General features: G+C 40.6%; 4 protein-coding genes across 4 annotated transcripts in view; 3 read left to right on the top strand and 1 right to left on the bottom strand.

Annotated features, from left to right (window-relative positions):
- ccl25a (C-C motif chemokine ligand 25a) overlaps positions 1–133 on the top strand; it is a 4,219-nt gene extending 4,086 nt beyond the window's left edge. The window contains exon 5 of the mRNA XM_089008061.1: positions 1–133. This exon is cut by the window's left edge and continues 111 nt beyond it. The gene's annotated coding sequence lies outside the window, so the exon portion shown is untranslated.
- A 141-nt stretch (positions 134–274) lies between these two features.
- LOC148891397 (serine/threonine-protein kinase NIM1-like) lies at positions 275–6,097 on the bottom strand. The gene is made up of 4 exons (XM_089008053.1): positions 6,032–6,097; positions 3,325–3,600; positions 2,992–3,260; positions 275–1,603 (listed from the first exon to the last, which is right to left on the bottom strand). The coding sequence occupies exons 1-4, from the start codon at positions 6,084–6,086 to the stop codon at positions 872–874; spliced, it is 1,332 nt and encodes a 443-aa protein (XP_088864179.1). The 5' UTR covers positions 6,087–6,097; the 3' UTR covers positions 275–871.
- A 1,574-nt stretch (positions 6,098–7,671) lies between these two features.
- Positions 7,672–18,147, top strand: pnhd (pinhead). Its single transcript, XM_089008056.1, has 7 exons — positions 7,672–8,063; positions 9,018–9,113; positions 9,855–9,997; positions 10,103–10,382; positions 13,433–13,614; positions 16,060–16,118; positions 17,987–18,147. Exons 1-7 carry the CDS (start codon positions 7,994–7,996, stop codon positions 18,135–18,137), a joined length of 981 nt encoding a protein of 326 aa, XP_088864182.1. The 5' UTR covers positions 7,672–7,993; the 3' UTR covers positions 18,138–18,147.
- Positions 18,148–18,178: 31 nt separating this feature from the next.
- admp (anti-dorsalizing morphogenic protein) lies at positions 18,179–23,076 on the top strand. The gene is made up of 5 exons (XM_089008062.1): positions 18,179–20,517; positions 21,393–21,529; positions 21,598–21,720; positions 21,805–21,997; positions 22,543–23,076. Exons 1-5 carry the CDS (start codon positions 20,208–20,210, stop codon positions 22,980–22,982), a joined length of 1,203 nt encoding a protein of 400 aa, XP_088864188.1. The 5' UTR covers positions 18,179–20,207; the 3' UTR covers positions 22,983–23,076.
- Positions 23,077–23,807: the final 731 nt, after the last annotated feature.

The following is a 23,807-nucleotide window of genomic DNA, read 5'->3' on the forward strand; positions in this document are numbered from 1 at the left end:
TGACGACGGATGACCATGACATGACGAAATACTGTTTACGGGCAAATGGAAATCATATAATGTGAATCGGACGTGTGTGTAGCATTAGCACTTGCTTCGACATTGTGACATTAAAGCTGCTTAGCCGCTCAAACTCTGCGTGGTTCATGTTCATGGGGTATTATTTGGAAGGGTGGATACTGTTGTGTTGTCTGTCGACATGTTTTACTCCACCGCTTGTGGAGTAAAAGTCACAGGGAGCAATGCTAACCGTTGGCGTGCCAGTGTCATTTGGAATTGTTTGCTAGTTATTTCAAAATAGGCAAAGTGTAATTTTGTTTGAAAACTATGTCTGATGTTTACCGTATTTTCTGGTATATAAGGCGCACGCAAAAGCCTAAATTGTCCTCCAAAGATGACCCTGCGCCTTATACGCAGGTGTGCCTTATATGTGAAGTCATATTGAGCCACAACAGGTTTGGCAACTATTGTCAGCAGCAACCGACTCCATTTTCCTCTGTAGAAGTTGTGCGCAACCCCAGTAGCTCTTTATAATGTGGTGTGCTTTATATTTGGAAAGGCGCTTATAAATACAATGTAAATTTAAAAAAAAAACTTTTATCTATTACTATATTATATTTGAAAACCTTTTGCCATTCATTGAAGGTGCGCCTTATATATGGAAAAAAGTTGGAAAATACACTATTTATTGGAGGTGCGCCTAAAATATTGAAAACGTTTGAAAATATGCCATTCATTGGAGGTGCGCCTTATACTCCGGAAAATACGGGAGTCTGAAAGTCAATTTCCATGCGAGAGGAGCAGTTGGAAGCTTTTTTTTCTCCTCATGAATTTTTCACAACTTCTGAAAGCAATTGAAAGCATGCGATGCTTACATGACGATACAAACCGCAGAGGTGCGTTTGTCCAGCCGTTTGAGTCTGTTGCGCGTGTCCGTCATGCACACGTAGCTGTAGCCCGTCGCCTCCGCCGATGTCCTCCTCTGGATTCGGTGCAGCAGAATGCGGTAGACGCCAGTGACGGGGCTCCTCAGGCCGGGCCCGTCCAGGAGGTGGCGTTCCGTGACACCGAGCTCCTCTAACGCTGCTTTGACGCTCAGGTCGTCAGAAGCGAGCGCGGCGGACGGCCCAGAGAGGTGCGCGGGCGTCGGGTGGGAAGTAAGGTACGCTTGAGGATAATCGACGCCCCTTAACCACTCGCAGGACATGATCTTGGCCGTGCCGAGGCGGTCGGCGGGGACGGGTCTCAACAGGCCTCGGATGACCTCGCCGCAGGGGGCGGGAACGTAGGAGGGGATGCTGTAGGAGCCCTGCAGGATGCGGCGCCTCAGCCTGGCCACGTTGGCGGCGTTGAAGGGCATGGTGGCGGTGGTCATGAAGTAGAGCAGGACGCCCAGCGCCCACATGTCCACGTGGCGCCCCATGTAACCCGAGCGCCCAAAGAGCTCGGGAGCGGCATACGGTGGGGAACCGCAGGGCTCGTGGAGGATGTCGTCGGGACGGCACCACGCGCTAAAACCGAAGTCGCCCACTTTGATGCAGTACGTGCTGGTGAAGAACACATTTTCCGCCTTCAAGTCTCGGTGCACAATGTTGACATCATGCTGCCGCAAAAGGAAATGAGGTCAGAATCACACAGAAGAGTCGAAAAATATCCTGCGACTGTAAAGTGTGACTTTTGAAAGGCGCTTAGAAATTAAATGGATTATTATTATTATAAAAGCAGAGACAAAGTAACCCTCGCGACTGCCCCCAAAAATTTGATAATGATTGTCTTAAAGGACAACCGACGTCACTTTTTTGTTTTTTAACTGACATCAGAAAAACGTTTTATAGCATCTAAAATACCTAAAACGCACAGTATGATATTTTTAGTCAAATGCAAAACACCAATAAAAATGCAAACAATTGAGCTGCGAATTGGGCATTTTCAGAGAGTCCCGCCCCCAGTTCGTGATGTCACGCCAAGAATATTATTATTATTATAATAGAGTATGAACATTGCAAATTGAGTAAACAAAATACATAATCGGATGGAAAAAATATAAAAAAATATCCCGCCACACAAAAACTAGTGAATACTGAAAACCCAAATACAAAATTACCACAGTAGCAACAACAATAATAATAACTATCATTATTATTGTTTGTTTTATTAATTGCAATCATTAATAATAGAAATAATAATGTTATTATTATTAGTTTGTTATTTTTATAATTATTAAGTATTATTAAACAACAATAACAATAATAATAACAAACAACAATAATGCTAATAATAATGCTAATAATAATAATAATAATAATAATAATAATAATAATAATAATAATAATAATAATAATAATAATAACTAGTATTGGTTGTTTTATTAATTGATATTAATAGAAATAATATTTTTATGATTAATTTTTTATTGTTGTTTTTGATCATTGTTATTTTTAAGTATTATTAATCATAATAACAATGACAACAATAATAACATCAACAATAACAAATATTATAAATAATAATAATAACTATTATTATTATTATTATTATTAAGCACATGACAAAGAAAGGAACATTCTAATAGACCCCAAAAAACACGACGCGGTCATTTTAAAATATGAATTATGATAAATAGTAAGAAAAAATATTTTGAAAGATGTGTGAAGTCATCATAATGTAAATATTCATTAAAATGTCGTTTGTCAAGGTATTCAGAAAAAATATATGATGAAAATACACATTAATTACAAAAATTATATAGAAAAATACCATCGTCAATTTTTTATAGGACCACACTCAGAAAAAAAATCTAGAACTTTCACTATACAGTATTGTTAATATGAGTACAATGAACAGTGTTTTTTACTTTAATGGAACCATTTCCCCCGATCAGGAAGAAATGGCATATCGTGTGAAACCGAATACGTGCGCTCATCACCTCATCAAGGAAAAAAAAAACATCCACATTATTTCTTGCGTTGAAGGTTGTCTGTCGACACTCACCATGTGCTTGACGGCTGCCAGCAGCTGAGCAAACACCAGCTTGCTCTCCATATCGGACAGGCGGCCCCTGGTGCAGATGTGAGAGAACAAGTCCCCGCCGCCGGCGTATTCCATGACCAGATACAAGCGCTTGTTGGTCTCCACCACCTCGTACAGTCGAACGACGTTCGGGTGGGTCAGCTTCTCCATGCTCGAGATCTCTGAGGCGAACAGCGCTTGCGACTGCTTGTCTAGGCGTGCCTTATCCAGGATTTTCACCGCCACTCTCTCTGTCACAGAACAAATTCATTCATCAAAACACCCGACGCTGAAATCTATCAAAGTCTTGCTAACCTTTGGTCAGGTCATGCACACCCAGTCGGACATGAGAGAAGTTCCCCGAGCCGATCTCCCCTCGAAGCTCGTAGAAGCCCACCCGCCGTCCAAATGTGAGCTCATCCATCACCGTCCCTGAGTGGCTCAGGTCGTAGGACGCCTTGGAGAACGTCGCGTGGCGCCCTAGCTCCCGTTCGACTTTCATCCCCTTCCTATCGGCTTTTTGGCTCGGCTCTGTCGTGTTCCGGGATGCCCGTTTGAACACCTTCTCTGTGTGTTGTCCGGGGCGACCACCTAAAAAGAATATACAGACATTCCCCTACTTACGAACATTCGAGTTACGAACAACAGTACATATGGACACATATGGGTACATATTTTTGTAGTGACATATGTGCAGACGCTCCCCAACTTACGAACAAGATACGTTCTGAACGGTTGTTCGTAAGGTGAATTTGTTCCTAAGTTGCTTCAGTGCTATATTGTGTATGGAATGTAAGTTGAAGGCTTATATAAATATGTTTTATGCTTATATAAGTATGTTTAAGGCTTGTATAAGTAACCTGAATTGGTTTGTTCTGAAAAATAAACATTTAATAAAATAAATGTTCCTAAGATGTATACATGTACAACTGGAGAGTATACGACATATGTTACTACAAAAATGTTTGTATGTACCGTTGTTCGTAACTCGAATGTTTGTAAGTAGGGGAGCGTCTGTAGTATTCTCTCTAGTTGTACATGTACATATCTTTATAAAGCAACTATTTTATTAAATGTTTATTTTTCAGTACAAACCTATACAGTCTACTTATACAAGCCTGAAACATACTTATATAAACCTTAAAGGACAACCGACGTCACTTTTTTGTTTTTTAACTGACATCAGAAAAAATGTTTTATAGCATCTAAAATACTCAAAACACGCAGTATGATATGTTTAGTCAGATGCAAAACACCAATAAAAATGACTTAAAGTGTCCAAAATCTGCAAAAAATTGAGCTGCGAATTGGGCATTTTCAGAAAGTCCCGCCCCCAGTTCGTGACGTCACGCCAAGACGTCTTGCATTGCTAGTGAATCAAAACAATGGCTTCAGATTCTGAGAATATGCTTTCTTGTTGCACATCCAGTGATGAATATGATTCAAATAGTTCTGAAGAGGAAAGCATACATGTTTGCAATTGATTAAAGAATGTATTTGTGCCATTTTGAGGGGGAAATCTCTCACCAAAACAAAGAGGCACAAAATGGCGACCTCCTGTGGCCACCTTCTTTTCCACAGGCTGATAAATTCCTTATATGGCGCTTGGACGCCCTCTTCCGACCTTCGAGTGCAACACGTCTTTTCCGTCACCAACTCAAAAACAAGACTTCCTGAATATTCAGGGTGAGTCTTAAAACGTAAAATATAGCTATATGCCGTGGAATCTTTGTAAAATGCGCTCAGTAGAAGTCATCTGAAGTCATTTTACAAATTATGGACACAACTTGTCCGGAGACGTCGGTTGTCCTTTAAATGACAACAGACACCATTTTTTTGTTTCCTAACGGACATCAGAAAAAAGTTTTATAGCATCTAAAATACCCAAAACACGCAGGCTGATATTTTTAGTCAAATGCAAAACACCAATAAAAATGACTTGAAGTGTCCCAAAACTACTTCAAATGACCTCGGAGATGGCGAGTTTCTGAAGGCCCGCCCCCTTGTTCGTGACATCACGCCAGGACATCTTGCCTTGCTTGAGAATCAAAACAATGGCTTCAGATTCAGAGAAGATGCTTTCTTGTTACTCATCCAGTTATGAATATGATTCAAATAGTTCTGAAGGGATTGGATTGGATTTGCCTTTATTAGTCTCGCAGTGGATAAATTTACATTTCACAGCAGCAAAGTGATGAAAGGGGAAAGCATAAATATTTGCAATCGATTAAAGAAGTCCTTCCGTATCAATTTGAGCCGTCAGGACTCCGATGTAGCGTCCCCGAAAATGCACAAGATGGCGTCCAAGCTCCGTTGGAAATGGGCTGATTTGTCTGCTGGGAATTTGTGTCAACTAGTATCAAATAGTAGTCTTGGTACAACACGATTCACCATCGCGTTATTTATGTGTTTTCCTTCTAATTTTGCCATCAACATGGATCAATACGAAGTTTTCAGACCAAACAAAGTACCCAAAATGCATTATGTGTCGCTTTCTCGGTCAGGAGCGTTCCTTCAGTGACGTAGGGTGAGGACTCGTCACCAACTCGAAAACAAGACTTCCTGAATATTCAGCGCGAGTCTTAAAACGTAAAATATAGCTATATGATGAGGAATCTTTGTAAAATACGCTCAGTAGAAGTCAAGTGATTTTAAAAATTATGGCCACAACTTGTCCGAAAATATAGCACTGAAGCAACTTACGAACAAATTCACCTTATGAACGACTGTTCAGAACGTATCTCGTTCGTAAATTGGGGAGCGTCTGTAGTATTCTCTCCAGTTGGAGATGTACATATGTTTATAGAGCATATATTTTATTAAATGTATATTTTTCATGAAAAACCAATACAGGTTACTCATAACTTTAAACATACATTCCAGTCAAAATATAGCACTGAGGCAACTTACGACCAAATTCACCTTACGAACGACAGCTCGGAATGTATCTCGTTCGTAAATTGGGGAGCGTCTGTACAGCTGAACATATGAAACACAAATCGGTCACTTCACATGCACTTACATTTTTTGATGTTCTTTCTGCTGCGCTCTGTGTGGCTCTGATTGTTCAAATACATGATGACAAGCCCATATAGGAGTTTGCGTCTACGTGCGTAAAACAGCGCTCTCAGGTGACGTTTCCCATATCTTGCTGCTGCCCTCACCGGTCGCCATCCACCGTTGCTATGTCGGGGATCATATATTGGCCCGTTATGTCCCGTGGGCTGTAATCCGGGCTCCTCCCACGCAGACGGGCTTTGACGAGGCTTCCGAACATGAACGCAAGAGCCTGTAAAAAACACAACGATGGGATTATCCATTATCCTTTTGTCTTGCAAGATGTACTGAAAGAAACGGGGTCGCCACGCTCAGCGGACGGGTGTGGTGGACATCATCCGATTTCATTCATAAACACGACAGCGGGGAGTAACAATCTCTGCCAATCATTGTCAAAAGGAACTCACTGAAGGAATTACAATCGGATTTGATTGGATTTACCTTTTTTAGTCTTGCAGTGGAGAAATTTACATTTCACAGCGGAAATGTGATGAAAGGAAAATGAAAGGAGAGAAAAAAAGTAGAAAAACAACATACAAGAGGAGCTGGAAAGGCAGCCACTCTCGCGGCGCCATTTTGAAGTCAAAAGAAGAAAAAAAACATAGCGAGTCATTCATTCTGAAGCACTTTCTGCACCCTCTTTGTGACACAAAGCAGTTCGACATGAAAGAGGAGAGGATCAAAGTGTCCTTTTCACCAGTGGATAAGGGAGGTCATGGACATCTTAAAAATATTTTAACAAGACGCCCGTCACAGACACAGTTACTGTCAATTGTCACATATTAGGTGGACGGAGTCATCCGCAAGGGGAGATTGTGCGGTGAATCTGCCAATCCCAAGAACAGACCATTGTCTGCATATTTCTGCTTCTGTACTGTTCCTGTTATACTTGTACTTATTGATTCATGGAATTTGAAGTCACTGTAGCATTAAAAAAATAGATCCTTAATGTTGCAAATTTTAACTGGTCAATTTCCAGAAACCTATTCCTTCCCAGTCCAAATCGTAATCCGGTGACAATCGTGACACACTGACCCAGACGCAAGACACCCATAACACCAGACAGACACCCAACCTGACTCCAGACAGTCTGTGTCACCGGACTACAAAGACTTGATCACCGATAAACTTCGTACATATTGCGAGTAGATAATCCAATCATCTCCAGTTTGTTGAGCGTGTCAGCACGTGATGATGACACCGCAAGTTTGTGCAGATTTGAACATCATAATTCACAACGACACTAAGGCGCAGGCCTCACAATGGAGTCCCTGGAAGCATACTTCCAAAGAATCCACATCGTATACGTAGTACTGTGAATGTTACATTGAGAATCACTTATGACTACATACTTTTTATGTATTACATTTTCATGATTTAAAATATAACATAAGATAAATGACAGTGCTATTTTTAATGTGTTTTTTTTTAGATCATCTCCCAGTGCACTGCTTTGCTGAAAAAAGGGCCCAGCTCTTGGACCATTTGTTGCCGCGTTGAATAAACACAAAGGTGCTGGAGGCGGTCCGGGAATGCGAGGCTGGGGTGCCCCCGCGCTAATCCAGGCCTGCTTTTTGTTTTAAGTCAGAGGTGCTAAATACCTCCCCCGCTGAGATAAAAGATGATTAATGCCTCAGATCGACACGTTTAATGGCCGTGGGGTGACTCGAGCCACTTCATTAGGCTGAGCAGGGGCTGTGCTTGTCACACACGCGGGGTCAGAAAAAGCGAACGCTGGCCTTGTTTTTGGGAGGTTCACCTTTGAAGTGGCTTGCAGGACAACTTGCGTCTTCTACAAAAGCATGGAAATTGGATTAGCTATCACTTGCTTCTTTTGACTCGGCACCAGTGACATTTAAGATCGTATAAATACCTGAGACGTTGGTGGAGCGAGAGTGACACTGGGTCTGGCGAGCCAAAGAGCAGGATGAGGGAAGGGAAAGCCATGCGTGTATCCGGACAATGCCTCTTTCTGCTATGGGTGCTCCATGTGACAGGTATGTACGACTCTTTGCTTCGTGGAGCACTCCGGAGTCTCCACTGATTTGGCCACATACATCTGCATTATTGGCTAGGGTTTGCACTTTGTGGCAGAATTTGGCAGTTGAACACAATTTGAATGGACTGAAAATAATCTCCTTGGATACAAATAGGAGTGAGGTCAATATATATATATATATATATATATATATATATATATATATATATATATATATATATATATATATATATATATATATATATATATATATATATATATATATCATTTTCCGTACCGCTTATTCCTCATTAGGGTCTCGCTGGAGCCTATCTCAGCTGTCTTCGGGCACGAGGCGGGGGACACCCTGAATTGGTTGCCAGCCAATCGCAGGGCACACAAAGACATACAACAGTCACTCTCACACTCACACCTAGGGACAATTTGAAGTGGTCAATCTGCCTGCCATGCATGTTTTTGGAGTGTGGGAGGAAACCAGAGGACCCGGAGAAAACCCACGCGGGTCCAGGGAGAACATGCAAACTCCTATATACAGTAAAGTCTCGTTATATCGATATCGGATATATCGATAGTCCCGGTTATATCGATACTATTTCTATGCACGCACGGAGAAAATTACATGCAAACAGGGTCGGATATATCGATAGTCCCGGTTATATCGATATTTTTTCGGACTCCCTTGAATATCGATATAACGAGACTTTACTGTATATATATATATATAGGAGATATATAGGAGTACATATATATATATATGTGTGTGTGTGTGTGTGTGTGTGTGTGTGTGTGTGTGTGTGTGTGTGTGTGTGTGTGTGTGTATGTATGTGTATGAGTGATGAGTGTGTGTGTCACTCCCCTAAACACACGCGCACACATACATACACACACTAACTGACATAGATATTTACATACACAGTTAAGTAGAATTGTTAAATTGTGTCGTTGTTCCCAGTGGCGACGGTGCTCAACAAACACAGGGACCACCGGAACCTGTTCACGCAAAGGGTGTGCTGCAGGCGACAAAGTCACTTCGTCTACATCGGTCAAGGTAATGGCCGCCTGCGTCCTTTTTGCCACAAGTCATTATTCGAAAGCAGTAGGTCTCAAATTGGGGTATGTTAAGGCAATTCAGGCGTACGTGACATTTTGAAATGTATTTCAGAAGTAGCACATAGGAAAAAATAGTTTACAAATCGTGCTTAAATGACATCAATATTTCAGGAAACTACCAAATGAATTTTATTTTCATGAGGTTATTCGATTTCATTCTCCTAAAATTCAAGAGTTCACCCCCACCCCATATCTAAATGGTCCAACCCAATCTGTCACGCGTCACCTGGCAACACGTCAATCAGTTGAAACGTTTAAAATTAAATTCATAATTTATTTTTGAAAACTGAAATGACAATCTTCATAACTTAATTAGGTTCACAAAAGCGGACACTATATGTCGATCATGTTTACGCAAATATTTGTATTTTTTCCCTAAAATCCAAGAGTCCCCCCCGCCCCATACCTAAATGGTTCAACCCAATTTGTCACACATTACTTGCCAACTCGTGAATCAGTTGAAACTTGAAAATTAAATTCAGGATTTATTTTTGAAAACTGAAATGACGATCTTCATAACTTAATTAGGCTCACAAAAGCGGACACTTTATGTTGATCGTGTTTACGTAAATATTAGTAATTCTTTTTCCTTTCACTCAGACCACTATAAAAATGGAGTACAAAAGTACCATTACAAATTGTGTAAAAACGTTTGGTTGTTTTATTTTTTTGATTGCAGATATCTCAGGAAGTCCCATTAGTGTGGATGTGGGCATGTGCAGGCCGAACTGCGGACGGGCAGCGGCTCGGCCACCTCACGCTTCCCTAGCACAGGAAGTTGAGCAACACGCATCCATGCTGGAGTTCCTCAGGAGCAAAAAAGTAGGTGCTGTAACTCAAAACCACCACACGTGGGCGCTGCGTCCAGCCTTGTGACCTCTTAATTTGGTCAATGTCATCCATACTCTGACCTCAAATCCGAAGCAGCTGAGGATGCGCGGACCAGTCGCAGCGGAAATCGTAAAGCCCCGAAAAACGTTACTGTCCTCATGTGGCACGAACTACGCGTGTCAGCCGACGGGCCTGCGGGTTGACCGGGTGCTCCTGTTCGAGGGCCCACGCGAAGTGGAGGTGATACAAGAGTGCCACTGTGAGATCCAGCCGCCTCAGTGCCTGCGCGTGCCATCGCTGAGGACTTTCTACTCGGATACGCCCTATGAGAGCGTAGTGGACGTGGGGGGTTGCTCGCAGTCCAAAGGCGCGCCAGGTAATTCCTTCCGTTCATTCCAAGTCTTCAAAGTTTTCATTAACTCATTCACTGCCAGACAATGTGCAAATCACTCCAGTGCCAGGGTTTTCGTCATTTTCACTCAAATTGCAGGACCCACAGAACATTGAGTTTTAGGATTACATAAACATTCAATGCAGGGGACGAAAGAAACCTTCAACACTCTTCTTTCATCAGAAAAAAAAAGAGTTAATTCCTAAATTATATGGGTCTGGAGTTATCTGACCTTGAAATAGGGGCGGCTGTACAAAAGGGAAATGCCCCCCCCCCGATTTGTAAAATCATTTCAAATGACTTCTACTGAGCGTATTTTACAAAGATTCCTCATCAGATAGCTATATTTTACGTTTTAAGACTCGCGCTGAATATTCAGGAAGTCTTGTTTTCGTGTTGGTGATGTTTCCTGACGTGACGTCACGTCAGGACCGCCCCTGACCGAGAAGACAGAGACAGAGAGAGAGAGAGACACAATGCATTTTGGGTACTTTGTTTGGTTTGAAAACTTCGTGTTGATCCGTGTTGATGGCGAAATTAGAAGGATAACACATGCATAACGCGATGGTGAATCGTGTGTTGCACCAAGACTACTATTTGATTCTAGCGACACAAATTACCAGCAGACAAATCAGCTCATTTGCAACAGAGCTTGTGCGCCATCTTGTGCATTTTCCGGGACGCTACATTGCAGTCCAGGCGCCTCAAAATGATCCGGAAGGACTTCTTTAAAGGACAACCGACGTCACTTATTTGTTTCTTAACTGACATCAGAAAACGTTTTATAGCATCTAAAATACCCAAAACACGCAGTATGATATATTTTATTCAAATGCAAAAAAACAATAAAAATGACTTAGTGTCCAAAATCTGCAAAAAAAATTGAGCTGCGAATTGGGCATTTTCAGAAAGTCCCGCCCCCAGTTTGTGACGTCACGCCAAGACGTCTTGCCTTGCTGGAGAATAAAAACAATGGCTTCAGATTCAGAGAAGATGCTTTCTTGTTACTCATCCAGTTATGAATATGATTCAAATACGTTCTGAAGAGGAAGGCATACATTTTTTTGCAATTGATTAAAGAATTTATTCCATGCCATTTTGAGGCAACATTGGGGAGAAACTATCACCAGAAAAGAGCCACAAAATGGCGACCTCCTGTGGCCACCTCCGTTTCCACAGGCTGATAAATTCCTTATATGGAGCTTGGACACCCTCTTCTGGAGGCTTTTGGGTGCAACACAAGGTTTTCAGACCAAACAATACAGCAAAATACATTGACGTGATGGAAGTTCTACTACAATGTCTCTTTTTTTCAGTCAGGGCGGTCCTTTAGTGACGTCACGTACGGACTCGTCACCAACTCAAAAACAAGACTTCCGGAATATTCAGCGCGAGTCTTAAAACGTAAAATATAGCTATATGCAGTGAAATCTTTTTAAAATACGCTCAGTAGAAGTCATTTGAAGCCATTTTACAAATTATGGACAGAACTTGTCCGGAGACGTCGGTTGTCCTTGCAAACATTTATGCCTTCCTCTTCAGAACTATTTGAATCATATTCATAACTGGATGAGTAACAAGAAAGCATCTTCTCTAAATCTGAAGCCATTGTTTTGATTCTCCAGCAATGCAAGACGTCTTGGCGTGAAGTCACAAACTGGGGGCGGGACTTTCTGAAAATGCCCAATTCGCAGCTCAATTTTTTGCAGATTTCGGACACTTTAAGTCATTTTTATTGTTTTTTTTTTTTTTGCATTTGAATAAAATATATCATACTGTGTGTTTTGGGTTGGTTAGGAAACAAAAAGTGGTGTCGGTTGTCCTTTAAGTTACCTTTTTTTTTTTTTTTTTTTCTTTTTCACAAAATCACTGATGTTTTTTTTCTAATTTTAATTTGCTTCAAATATTTAGGTTGAAGTTTTCTCATCAACAAAAACAAAAATTACGTACTTGCATACCTGTCAACTTATACATACGTTTCCCCTGTATTGTATAGATTTTTTTATAATTTCAAATAATGTATGGCGTAATACAACTTTTATACAGGGGAAAACAATACAATTGTGAACCGATCGTACAAAGACCATTTTGGCTCATATCCAGTTCGTCTCAACTGCTTGTAGCAAACGACAATAAAACTACTAATAATCGCTACTATTGTCACAGCAAAGCAGCAAAATTAATCATCAATCGTACTGTATATATCTTCAATTGCTGCCGACAGTCAGATTAATAAAAGCATAACGTGCGCATGCCCGGTATGTCTGTATTTTTGGTGGTGTTAGCGTTTTTTTTGTCATTTCAAATAATGTACGGCATACTACAACTTTTATATGGGAATTGTAATCATTTATAAGGGCAACGACTAGCCAAGGTTAACAGGTATGTACTTGTTAAAATTTGTAGGCAAATTCTCTGACGACTTGCATATATATATATATATATATATATATATATATATATATTTTGCGTGGATCCAACCGCTAAGAATGGACCAAACAGCCAACGCTTCATTCACAAAGCAATAAATCACAAAATTAAAATTGCGTGGGAGGGCCCTTGCAATTTGGGTGTGGAAAATCCTACTGGACCCTCCGCACCCTGCCCACCACCTTTTCCAGCTACTCCCTTCAGGCAGGCGCTACCGATTTAAACAGCTTCTTTTCCCCCAAGCCATTAACTCTTTAAACAGTAACACAAATAGAAGTGTATAGTGCCTCTTTGCAATTATTTTGATGATGATACCAGTGCAGCGTGTTCTACCGGAAACAAATTCCTTGTGTGTTCTACATACTTGGCAAGAAAAATGATTCTGATAATACGATATGTACAAAACATGTGATCCTAAATTCCGGGTAAATCGTAAACTTTTTTCCTCGCCGTAGTAATTCACAATAACTTAATGAGCTCATCCAAAAAAACGTGTGAAAAACCCACAATATTGCCGCGATGGTTTTGAGATTTTTCAAGGGTCTCATTCACTATTATTCGTCAGGCCCATTCAAATGCAACATCATGCCACTTTTTTTACGCAGAGGGATTCTCCTGCGTACCCACCAAATTCGATTCGGCTCTGGTGGAGACCCCCAACAAAGTGGACGTCATCCAGACGGTGGTGCTCTGCGATCTGAAGGAGAGCTGCTACCGGGTCCCTTACGTGGAGTACTACTACGAAATTGTGCAGCACGACGACGGCGTCAAGGAAGAGAGACTCAGGGTACGCTTAAAATGACAATCACACAGCCTGACTTTTCAGTTTCATTACTTTGGCACATGCAAAGCGCCTTTGTTTGTTATTCTGCTTTCACAAGTTGAGAGGAAACGCTGCTGCGGTGTGAACGTTAGACACGAATGAAGTACTTTTATTCATGTGAGAACGAGTGTGACGGACAGCAGCTTCGTCGGCTTCCTGACTTCCTCTCACTTATTCGCAGCATAACTATAAGATGAGGATTGGATCTTGTCTAGGTGGACAAGGACAATAACAGGATAACAAGGGTTGTGTAATTAGGGATGAACTAAGATGATCGGACAATGGCGGCTAATGCAATTCGAAAGTTGACATCTGACTGCCCGCATCATGTTAACAGGCCCGCAAAGCAAGTGATGCATGTTAACTATTAACTCATTCACTGCCATTCACAAATTTATTCAAGAACTGAAAATATGGTGTCGAGCGCCATTCCCAAATTTGGACGGGTTTTGTTTTTTCCATGCTTGGGTGCTGATAAAGCGCTGGCCATGGCCTCTGGATTTTTTTTTCCCACAAGGAGGAAGCATTACCCTTTTTTTCATGTTAGTGCTTTGTTCCAACTTCAGCTGTTGTTAAAGCGCTATGTAAACCAATAATAATAATAATAATACAAAATGGTAGACCAAACAATGAACACCCCGAAAGACCATGTAAACAAAACAAACACCATAATAATAATAATCCATTTAATTTATAACCGCCTTTCAAAACTCTCAAGGTCACTTTACAGTCACAGGATACGTTTTTCTGTGGGTGAGCAGTGGCAGCCACACGCGCCAGCGTTCACTCAACACGGAAGTAAGTCAAATAAATAGAAAGCCAGCTAGCTAGCTAATAGATAGCTAATAGGTAGCGAGCTAGATAGCTAGCCAGTCAGCTAGACAGCTAATAGATATGTATGTAATGCATTGTATTTTGGACAGCCGCCCTCATTTCAAGCTCATATAAATCCAGACACATATAATTTAGGAATTAAGAAAATAGTCTAAATTTTCTAACACTGTATTAGTTTTGCTTTTTTGATTGTTGCTGTGCTGATGACCATTTTGTGTTTGGGAGCCTTTTACTGAGCGAGTTGCTTGTTCTGTAGCCACAAAGAGACATAAGTCTTCTTGTGCCGGTCCCAAGCCCGGATAAATACAGAGGGTTGTGTCAGGAAGGGCATCCGACGTAAAAGCTTGGCCAAAACAAACATGCGTATCATACCTCTTTAGATGGAGGTTACTGATTCGCTGTGGCGACCCCTTGAAGGGAAAAGCCGAAAGGAAAAGAAGAAGTATTGTATGTAGTCCTAAAACGCAAAATTGTTCACATTTTTGCACATCGTCTGGTAGCGAATGAGTTTAAAAAATGCACATTGTTTTCACTTTAAAATACTATTATTTATTATTATTAACAACAATTTTTTTTCTCCTCAAGATGGCGCCGCGAAAGTGGCGGCCTTTATAGCAGCTCCTGAATTTTGTTTTTGCTGCTATGAAATTTAAATTTCTCCACTGTGAGGCAAATAAAGGCTCATCTAATAATAATAATAATAATAATAATAATAATAATAATAATAATAATAATAATAATAATAATAATGACAACACATGTTATTTCTAAGCGCCTTTCAGAACTCTCAAGAACACTTTACAGTCACAGGATAAGAACTTTTTTTGTTTGCGGGTGAGCAGCGGTAGCCATTCGCGCCAGCATTCACTCTACACAGAAGTAACACAGCAGCAAAGTTATGAAAGGAAAAGGAAAGAAAGAAGTAGAAAAACAAAATACAGAAGCTTCTGGAAAGGCAGCCACTCTCGTGGCGACATCTTAAAGTAAAAATAAATAAATAATATGACAACACAAAGACACAGTCATTCATTCTTCTGCACTTGCTGTACCCTCTTTGTGACATGAAGCAGTCCTAGATGAAAGAGGATCTAATCTAATTACAAAACATAATAATAGAAAAACAGTTATTTTATTCATAAAAATTGTTATTCTAAATCTTATAAGTCTAACTCATTGTTAAGGAAAACGAAGGGATTCAACACCCTTTAAAAGACCTTTAAATTCGAAATGTGCGCCCTGAAAAACATCTTATAGGCTTTACTGATAAGTCGTCATTTTTAAATAAAATTAAAAGAAACGAATAACCATTACCGCATTTGTAAACTGACTATTCATTTTAAGGATCCTCATGGATAAGCTTTGTGTGTTTGGGTGGTGATAGGGAGGGGGGGGGGGGGTTGGGAGGTGGCCTGGCCTCAGCGGTGAAGGTGCAAGTGTGGAGGACAAACAAATGGGGGGCCCCGCAGGTGTCAAATCAAAGCGACGGGCCGCGCTAAACGACATTGTCAATATTTGTGAGATGACGGCCCCGTCTGTGTGTTGCTAATGCCCCCCCCCCCCCCCCCCCCCCCACAGGAAGTGGACGTGGGCAGATGTTTGGGAGGCTGCACCACAGGAAACCGATGCCTTCTCAGGTACGTACCAACACAGCTGCCACCAAGCCCACACGTCCAATTCAACGCCAATGGCTGTCACTTCACAATTGCTTGTGAGCTCTGACACCCTTTCCAGCCGACTCTTTTAACTTTCCTCCACAAACACCAAATGTTCTTTTTAACACCGCTTGCTATTTTCTGGGATTGCACGGATTTTTTTTTATAATAATAATAATACATTTCATTTTTAAGCGCCTTTCAAAACTCTCAAGGTGACTTTACAATCACAGGTTTTTTGTTTATCTAACATTTGAGAGTGCTCACAAAGATACTGGCAGCTTTTAAAATCAAAAGTGGTGTTTTTTTTATTATTTTATATATTTTTTTGTGGGGGGAAGGTATAAAATACACCGGTTAATAATAGTAAGTAATATTTCAAAGGAGACCAATAAATAACATTTGAGTGAGTGCTTGCAAAGATACTGGCAGAAGAGTTGTTTTTTTAAACTGTTTTATGTGTGGGAAAAGCGGTAGTCTTTTTTTTTTTTTTTTTTTTTTTTTTTGGGGGGGGGGGGTTGACAATACTACACTGGTTAATAATACTAAGTAAAATTTAAAACGAATTAAATTAATAACATTTAAGTGAATGCTCACAAATATACTGGCAGCTTTTAAAATGCGAAGTGGTGTTTTTTAAAAACTATTTTATATATGTGGGAAAATCTGTCATCTTTTTTTTTTTGTGGCAGAAAATACTCCACCGGTCAATAATAAATAGTAAGTAATATTTAAAAATAACATTTGAGTGAGTGCTCACAAAGATCCTGGCAGCTTTTAAAATCTGAAGTGGTGTTTTTTTAAAAACTTTTGTATATGTGGGAAAAGCTGTAGTCTTCTTTTCGCTTTTTTTTTTTTTTTTTTTTGGGGGGGGGTTATAAAATACTACACTGCTTAATAATAGTAAGTAATATTTAAAAAATAACATTTGAGTGAGTGCTCACAAAAATCCTGGCAGCTTTTTAAATCAGAAGTGATATTTAAAAAAAAACTTTTATATATGTGGGAAAAGCTGTAGTCTTCTTTTCGCGTTTTTTTGTGGGGGTATACAATACTACACTGGTTAATAATAGTAATACAGTAAAGTCTCGTTATATCGATATCGGATATATCGATAGTCCCGGTTATATCGATACTATTTCTATGCACGCACGGAGAAAATTACATGCAAATGTATTTAAAAAATAGCATTTGACTGAGTGCTCACAAAGATACTGGCAGATTTTAAAATCTGAAGCATTTTTTAAACTATTTTATATACTGCATGTGGGAAAATCAATAGTATATATATATTTTTTTTTTGGGGGGGGGTATAAAATACTACACTGGTTAATAATAGTAAGTAATCGATGAGAAGTTTTCTTCAGCCGTCATCTGTACAAATTTGAAGGTTTCAGACGTCAGTTCGCTAGTCTTTTTTATTTGGGGCGGGGTATAGAATTCTACATTACTATTACATATATTACATTACTATTACAATATTTAAAACGAGACCAAAAAATGAACTAATATTTGTATAACATTACTTAAATACAACGATGGTTAATTCAAGTCATTCATTGTCATTATTCAACACATCAACATCTTAAAATTGCAACTACTGATTTAAAAACCTGTCCCAAAGAGTAAAAATCCATCAAATCAATTATTCACATAATATATTATTTATTTTATATGAGTTATATTATTCCTATACAACCGTCGTGAAGTGTATGTTTTTTGTCGAGTTTTACATTGACGATTGAATACACTTGAACATGGAGAGTGGCAGACTTTGGCACGAGTCTACTCGGGTAAGCGCAGTCAGCAAATGAAACACGAATGACATCGTTTCCTCTTTTTTTCTGCAGGAGTCCGTCGGACCCCGAAATGTGCCACTTGTGGGCCGATAAACAATCCAACTTGTGTGTGCCTCAAGGGTACGAGAGACACAGCTTCCTTAGCCAGCACGGCAAGATTAGCACCGTCCTCTCCATCACTTCTTGCTACTGCCCCAATTGAACACTCAACAAAGACATAGCGCCCCCTGCTGGATAGAAGTCCGCATGACATGCTCGCCAAGACAATCTCGTCCATTCGTCGAACTGTGTCGCTAAGGGTGGTCCCTAGCCAATTCCAAGGCAACAAACGTTCACACTCACACGTGTAGAAAATTTAAGTATTTAGTTTGACTAACGTATAGCGGAAATTGGGGTACTTGGAGGAAAGCCCATCTGAGAAAATGGCGAACATACAAATTACAATCCACATATGAACCCACAAACTGAACTGCGAGGCAGATGAGCTCACCACTCGCCCACCCCTTAAAATATTCTTGTACAAAAATGTAATATATGTAAAAATGGATAATTGTTACAAATAAATCTTATGGTGAACTCAATGTTGGTGTTTTGTCTATTATTTATCATGCATACCTACATATGTGCATACATTCGACTCATTCCCACACAAACCGTTGAGAAACTGGCAGGGTTTCCTTTCTGATTCTGGAATTGAAACCTCTATCAAATAAGACAATTTGCATTTCGGCGGGCGATTTGTTAAAGACAGTTATGGACAAGGTGTTCAGAGATATTTCTTTTCCACCATTATTTATTTATATTTTTCAATTTAACATGAAACATGACATTTATTTTATTTAAACAATATCATTTGTTCCTATAAACTTTAGCACCAATTTTATGTGGAGACTGTGCCTTTCAATACTGGGGATAACTTAATTATTTAAAATAGTAAACAAGTGAAAATGATTTAACCCCGCTTCAGATCTTTCGGAAGTTACTTCGATAAGAGGGTAACAATATACGGAAACACGTCACTAACGAGAAAACGCTCACCGAAGTAACGAGTCATATATCACACCTTCCACACTCGCGGTTTTGTAAAATTAAAATTACACAAATACAAAACAATGCCCAACACGTTCAAATTACACGTAGGACAATGAATAACTATAATTTTATTTTTTGCTGATCTTAATGACTAGATAAAAGCTATTGTCTTAACCACTACATTCGCTAGTTGGTAGCCAATCAGATTGAACCATTGTCACCAAACCGTAAATTTCATACAGCCATCAATTGCTCATTCATTCCAATTACTACGCCCAAAAACGAACAACATGGGGGGAAAACAATTTTTAGAATTTTTAAACATGACGTGATATTAAGGTTGGTGTTTCTGCTAGAATTCCTCCATGGAGCTATGATAAACAGTTGTGCAGGTGGCCCAGTCATGGCTGGCTAGTCGTTCTACCCTTGACAGTATATGGAGTTACCTTGTTTGCTTCACACCCAAAAATGGTTTTCGACATTAAATAGCATTTTGAGCATTCATGTGGTTTGGGATTGTGTGGTCCTTGTGTGAAACGGCACGTTTGTGTGATACGTCCAGCAAGTGTTTTGTTTTATGGCTTGTTTGTCTGCTTCGTCGTCGTGTGCAGTGGAGAACTTTGATCTCACCTGCACACCCTCCGTTTAAAATACATCGACCTGTGCAAAAATGGCTCTACCATAGACCTATACATATTCACAACCAAGTTAACGGCGCCCCCCACGGCCGTGTCAAGAAATTAAAGCAGCCGAGACGATGAACCAGCTGCGACTCAATACGCTAACCGGTCATGCAAATTGGGGGAAAAGGACGCGTAGCCAACGACACTCGTTAATCGGTTTCCATTATTCCAAATAAATGGATCCATTGGCAGAGTCGACACTTCCTCGAAAGGGATGTTGGTGGGGGGCAACACTTTCACGTATAAAACCCATCGAGTAAAACTTTTCTCCTATGCCCTCCTCCTTTCTTTTCCACTTTTAAGTGGATTTGACTGTTTATTGCCATTCTCTAGGACAATAGCGGCCCGTCGGTGGACTTGGCACCTTTGTCAACACCGCCATTAGTCTTCCTTTACATTCGCTGATGGGTGATTTACATTAGCATCTTTTTTTTACTGCTGTTTGCTATGAGATTACGTGAGTGGGGAGAGGAGGGGGTGCGCTGTGAAGATATAAATAAGTACCATCCACGATATTCACTATTCACTTCATAACTCACTTTTTTAGAGTTTGCGAGATGCTCACGATTGTGCTTCTGGTCGTTTCGGCGTGCTCGGTGGTCCGGGCGCGGCCATCGGTGAATTACCTGGAGGAGCCCGACGCGACTGAGTCCACCCAAGGCCGGCCGGAGGAGGTTCGCTCGGACGCCATCAAGCGGCTCCTGGCGGTGTTCGGCATGGACGACCCGCCCGCGGGCGTCACGCAGGGACGCAAGCAGCCGCCGCAATACATGCTGGATCTCTACAACACCGTGGCCGACGTGGACGGCGTGACCAAAGACCCCTACCTGCTGGAGGGCAACACCGTTCGAAGCTTCTTTGACAAGCGTAAGTTGCATTCCAGAAAGAACGTTTCCGGAAAAGATTAGTCTCTTAACGAATTGAAAGTGATTACTTTGTTGTGTTATATATTTTTTCCTAACTGATGTAGTATACGCAAAATGATTAAAAAATAATGCTCTACTTAAAGTTAAATTAAAAAAATAACGACGTGTGAAAACAGTTCTAAAAGATTAATCACAACTGGCCTGCCCTTATACTGAAAAAGTACGCAGAAAGAATGTTTCTGGAAATGATTGGTCTCTATGAATTCACAGTGATTACCGGTACTTGGAGTTATTTTTTTTCAAACGGATGTATTATACGCAAAATGATTTAAAAACATTAAATGATATACTTAAAGTTATATAAAAATAAATAAATAACGAAGTGTGTGAAAAGAGTTCTAAAAATTAATCACAACTGGGCTGCTCTTATTCATAAAAAAAAAACCAAACAAAACGATCATAGTTGAGTACCTAATTCCCCACAACAATATTTGATTAATTTTAATATTCGACTCAGTCATTATTTTGCATATTGCAAGAGATCCAATGTGCCAATCTGAGAATCACACATTTATTTTCTGATAGGTGTGCAAAATAAGACACCACTCTCAGGACTATTGTCATAATCGTGTCTGAGTAAGGCTTGTATTCGAAAAACTACATTTTCTGCATCTAAATAAAAAAAATCATACAACTATTTTAAAGGGGGTAATTTTGGTCACATCGCAAAACTGTTAAATTTTGGTCAAATCAAATTCACTTCAAATGTTTTCAAATTGACTTTCAAAGTTCAAAAATGAGATTCAAATTCATTTAAAATTCATTTGAAAGGCACCTTCAGAGTGTTTCAGAAAGGTTCTCTACTTGTCTTTGCAGTGCGTAGCGAACAGGTGGAGTTCCGCTTCAACCTGTCCACCGTCGCCAGAACCGAGAAGATCCTCACGGCCGAGCTCCACCTTTTCAAGCTGCGACCTCAGAGCGCGTTAATGTTCAGCAGGCATCACTTCTGTCAGGTATGCGACTTCCTGAACACATTTGTGGCGGATGTTTCGGCGGGCGAGCTAACCGAGCTAATCTTCAGGTTAGCGTCTACCAGCTGCTGGACACTATGAAAACCAACAACACACAAGAGAGGAAGTTGTTGTCTTCTCGACTCGTCCCGGTCCACTCGAATGGATGGGAGGTGTTTACAATCACTCAAGCTGTGAGTGTCCCAGAAACACCTCAAAGTCGAAATTTCACTCCCCTTGCTTGAAATGACTAACCTCAGGTCGTATTACCACAAAAGGTCCGCTCGTGGACGGTGGATGAGGGCAGCAACTTGGGGCTCCATGTGGTGGTACGAACCCTGGGGGGCACCCAGATGGACCTGAAGCTGATCCGCTTCGCCTCGGGACGCAGTCATCACCAGAGCAAGCAGCCCATGCTGGTGCTGTTCACGGATGACGGACGGCGACGATCTGCGACTCTGGAGGGCACAGGTGAGGTCGCTGCACATTGAATTGGAAGAAATTTCAGACTTCAAATTACATACAGAGCGCACAACAAATTCGTGAATAACTAGTTTTCAAATCTGAAGTCAAGCATAGACAATTTGAAATTTTGGTTCGGACTTTAGCAAGCATTATGGAACTTGACATGCTTGATTTGCTTTCACGGGCCGAAAAAATGATTTGGCGGGCCACATTTGGCCCCCAGGCCTTGACTTTGACACCCTAAGAGTCTCCAAAGTCCTAGTTATGCATGAGCCGCCTCAAAGAAGTATACCAAAGTCATACGTCTGAGCCGAGAGTCAAGCTTTCTGTGTTCGGAACGAGCTAAAGTGACCTTGAGAGTTTTGAAAGGCGCTTATCAATGAAATGGATTTATTTAAGTTTAGCCTGGGTTGTTAGTGGAAATTATGCTCAGTGTGTACTTCTAATATTCATTTTCAAAAATAAAATAAATACGCTGCCCATCTATACTTCGAGGCACGATATTGCGAGATGAGGTGCTTATCTTGACTAACAATTTTGTTTTTGTGCAGATCCAGATGAGACGCAAGTGTCGGCTATTTTGCCTCAACCACCCATGGCCGCCCAGGAGTCCCCCCGCAGCGCCCGCTCCCTGGACGAAGTAGCGGCGTGGGGGGAGGAGGAGGTGGCGTCCATGCCATGCAATCGCCTGCCGCTCTACGTAGACTTCGAGGAGATTGGCTGGTCGGGCTGGATTGTGTCGCCGCGGGGCTACAACGCCTACCACTGCAAGGGCTCGTGCCCCTTCCCGCTGGGCCAGAACATGCGGCCCACCAACCACGCGACCGTGCAGTCCATCATCAACGCCCTGAAACTGATCAAGAGCGTCGAGACGCCTTGCTGCGTGCCCGACAAGCTCTTCTCCATCAACTTGCTCTATTTCGACGACGACGAGAACGTGGTACTCAAGCAGTACAACGACATGGTGGCGGGGAGCTGCGGCTGCCACTGACGGCACCCTTCCCGCTATTTTACACCCCCGTCCCATGTGGCATTGTATTATATGTAAATAGGTATAAATGATAATATATGACAGTAGTGATGTCCCGTGAAAAATGTAAATCTGCATATTTTATCTTTGCGGTTGTAATTATGTGAGAATGACTTGTGTATATGTGTACAAATGTTCTTCAAAGTGACTCTATACATGTACAGGGGGCCCCTCAATTTCTGTCATAATGGATGTTTGTCAACCATTAATTTATGCTGATGTAGTAGTCAACTCATAATCAGTTAATAGTTGTATGAAAAAAAACATGAAAGCAATAAATATATGATTAATTGAAATGTATATATTTATATCATGATTATACTTTATATACATACATATACACACACACACACACACACACACACACACACACACACACACACACACACACACACATATATATATATATATATATATATATATATATATATATATATATATATATATATATATATATATATATATATATATACACACACACACACACACACACACACACACACACACACACACACACACACACACACAGGTATATACATATACAGTAAAGTCTTGTTATATTGATATTCTCGTGAGTGGGAAAAAATATCGATATAACCGGACTATCGATATATCCGATCCTGCGGCATGTAAATTTTCTCCTTGCGTTCATAGAAATAGTATCGTAATAAGCAGTACTATCGATATAACCGATATCGATATAACGAGACTTTAATGTATATACATATTTATGACTTTCATAGTAGTAAAATGACAATATAACCACCGTAATATAAGGTCAGAGTG

The sequence above is a fragment of the Hippocampus bargibanti genome, linkage group LG11 (assembly GCF_051943395.1).
Source record: "Hippocampus bargibanti isolate YZ-2025 linkage group LG11, ASM5194339v1, whole genome shotgun sequence".
NCBI classification, from domain to species: Eukaryota; Metazoa; Chordata; class Actinopteri; order Syngnathiformes; family Syngnathidae; genus Hippocampus; species Hippocampus bargibanti.

Excerpts from the sequence above, each read along its gene's own strand:
- LOC148891397 (XM_089008053.1), bottom strand. The coding sequence starts at position 6,086 with ATGTATTTGAACAATCAGAGCCACACAGAGCGCAGCAGAAAGAACATC. Across the intron at positions 3,261-3,324 it reads TGTGCATGACCTGACCAAAG|AGAGAGTGGCGGTGAAAATC; the intron begins GTTAGCAAGACT and ends GTTCTGTGACAG. Across the intron at positions 1,604-2,991 it reads TGGCAGCCGTCAAGCACATG|CATGATGTCAACATTGTGCA; the intron begins GTGAGTGTCGAC and ends CTTTTGCGGCAG.
- pnhd (XM_089008056.1), top strand. The coding sequence starts at position 7,994 with ATGAGGGAAGGGAAAGCCATGCGTGTATCCGGACAATGCCTCTTTCTG. Across the intron at positions 9,114-9,854 it reads CTTCGTCTACATCGGTCAAG|ATATCTCAGGAAGTCCCATT; the intron begins GTAATGGCCGCC and ends TTTTGATTGCAG. Across the intron at positions 16,119-17,986 it reads GGAAACCGATGCCTTCTCAG|GAGTCCGTCGGACCCCGAAA; the intron begins GTACGTACCAAC and ends TTTTTTCTGCAG.
- admp (XM_089008062.1), top strand. The coding sequence starts at position 20,208 with ATGCTCACGATTGTGCTTCTGGTCGTTTCGGCGTGCTCGGTGGTCCGG. Across the intron at positions 20,518-21,392 it reads TCGAAGCTTCTTTGACAAGC|TGCGTAGCGAACAGGTGGAG; the intron begins GTAAGTTGCATT and ends TTGTCTTTGCAG. Across the intron at positions 21,721-21,804 it reads TGTTTACAATCACTCAAGCT|GTCCGCTCGTGGACGGTGGA; the intron begins GTGAGTGTCCCA and ends TTACCACAAAAG.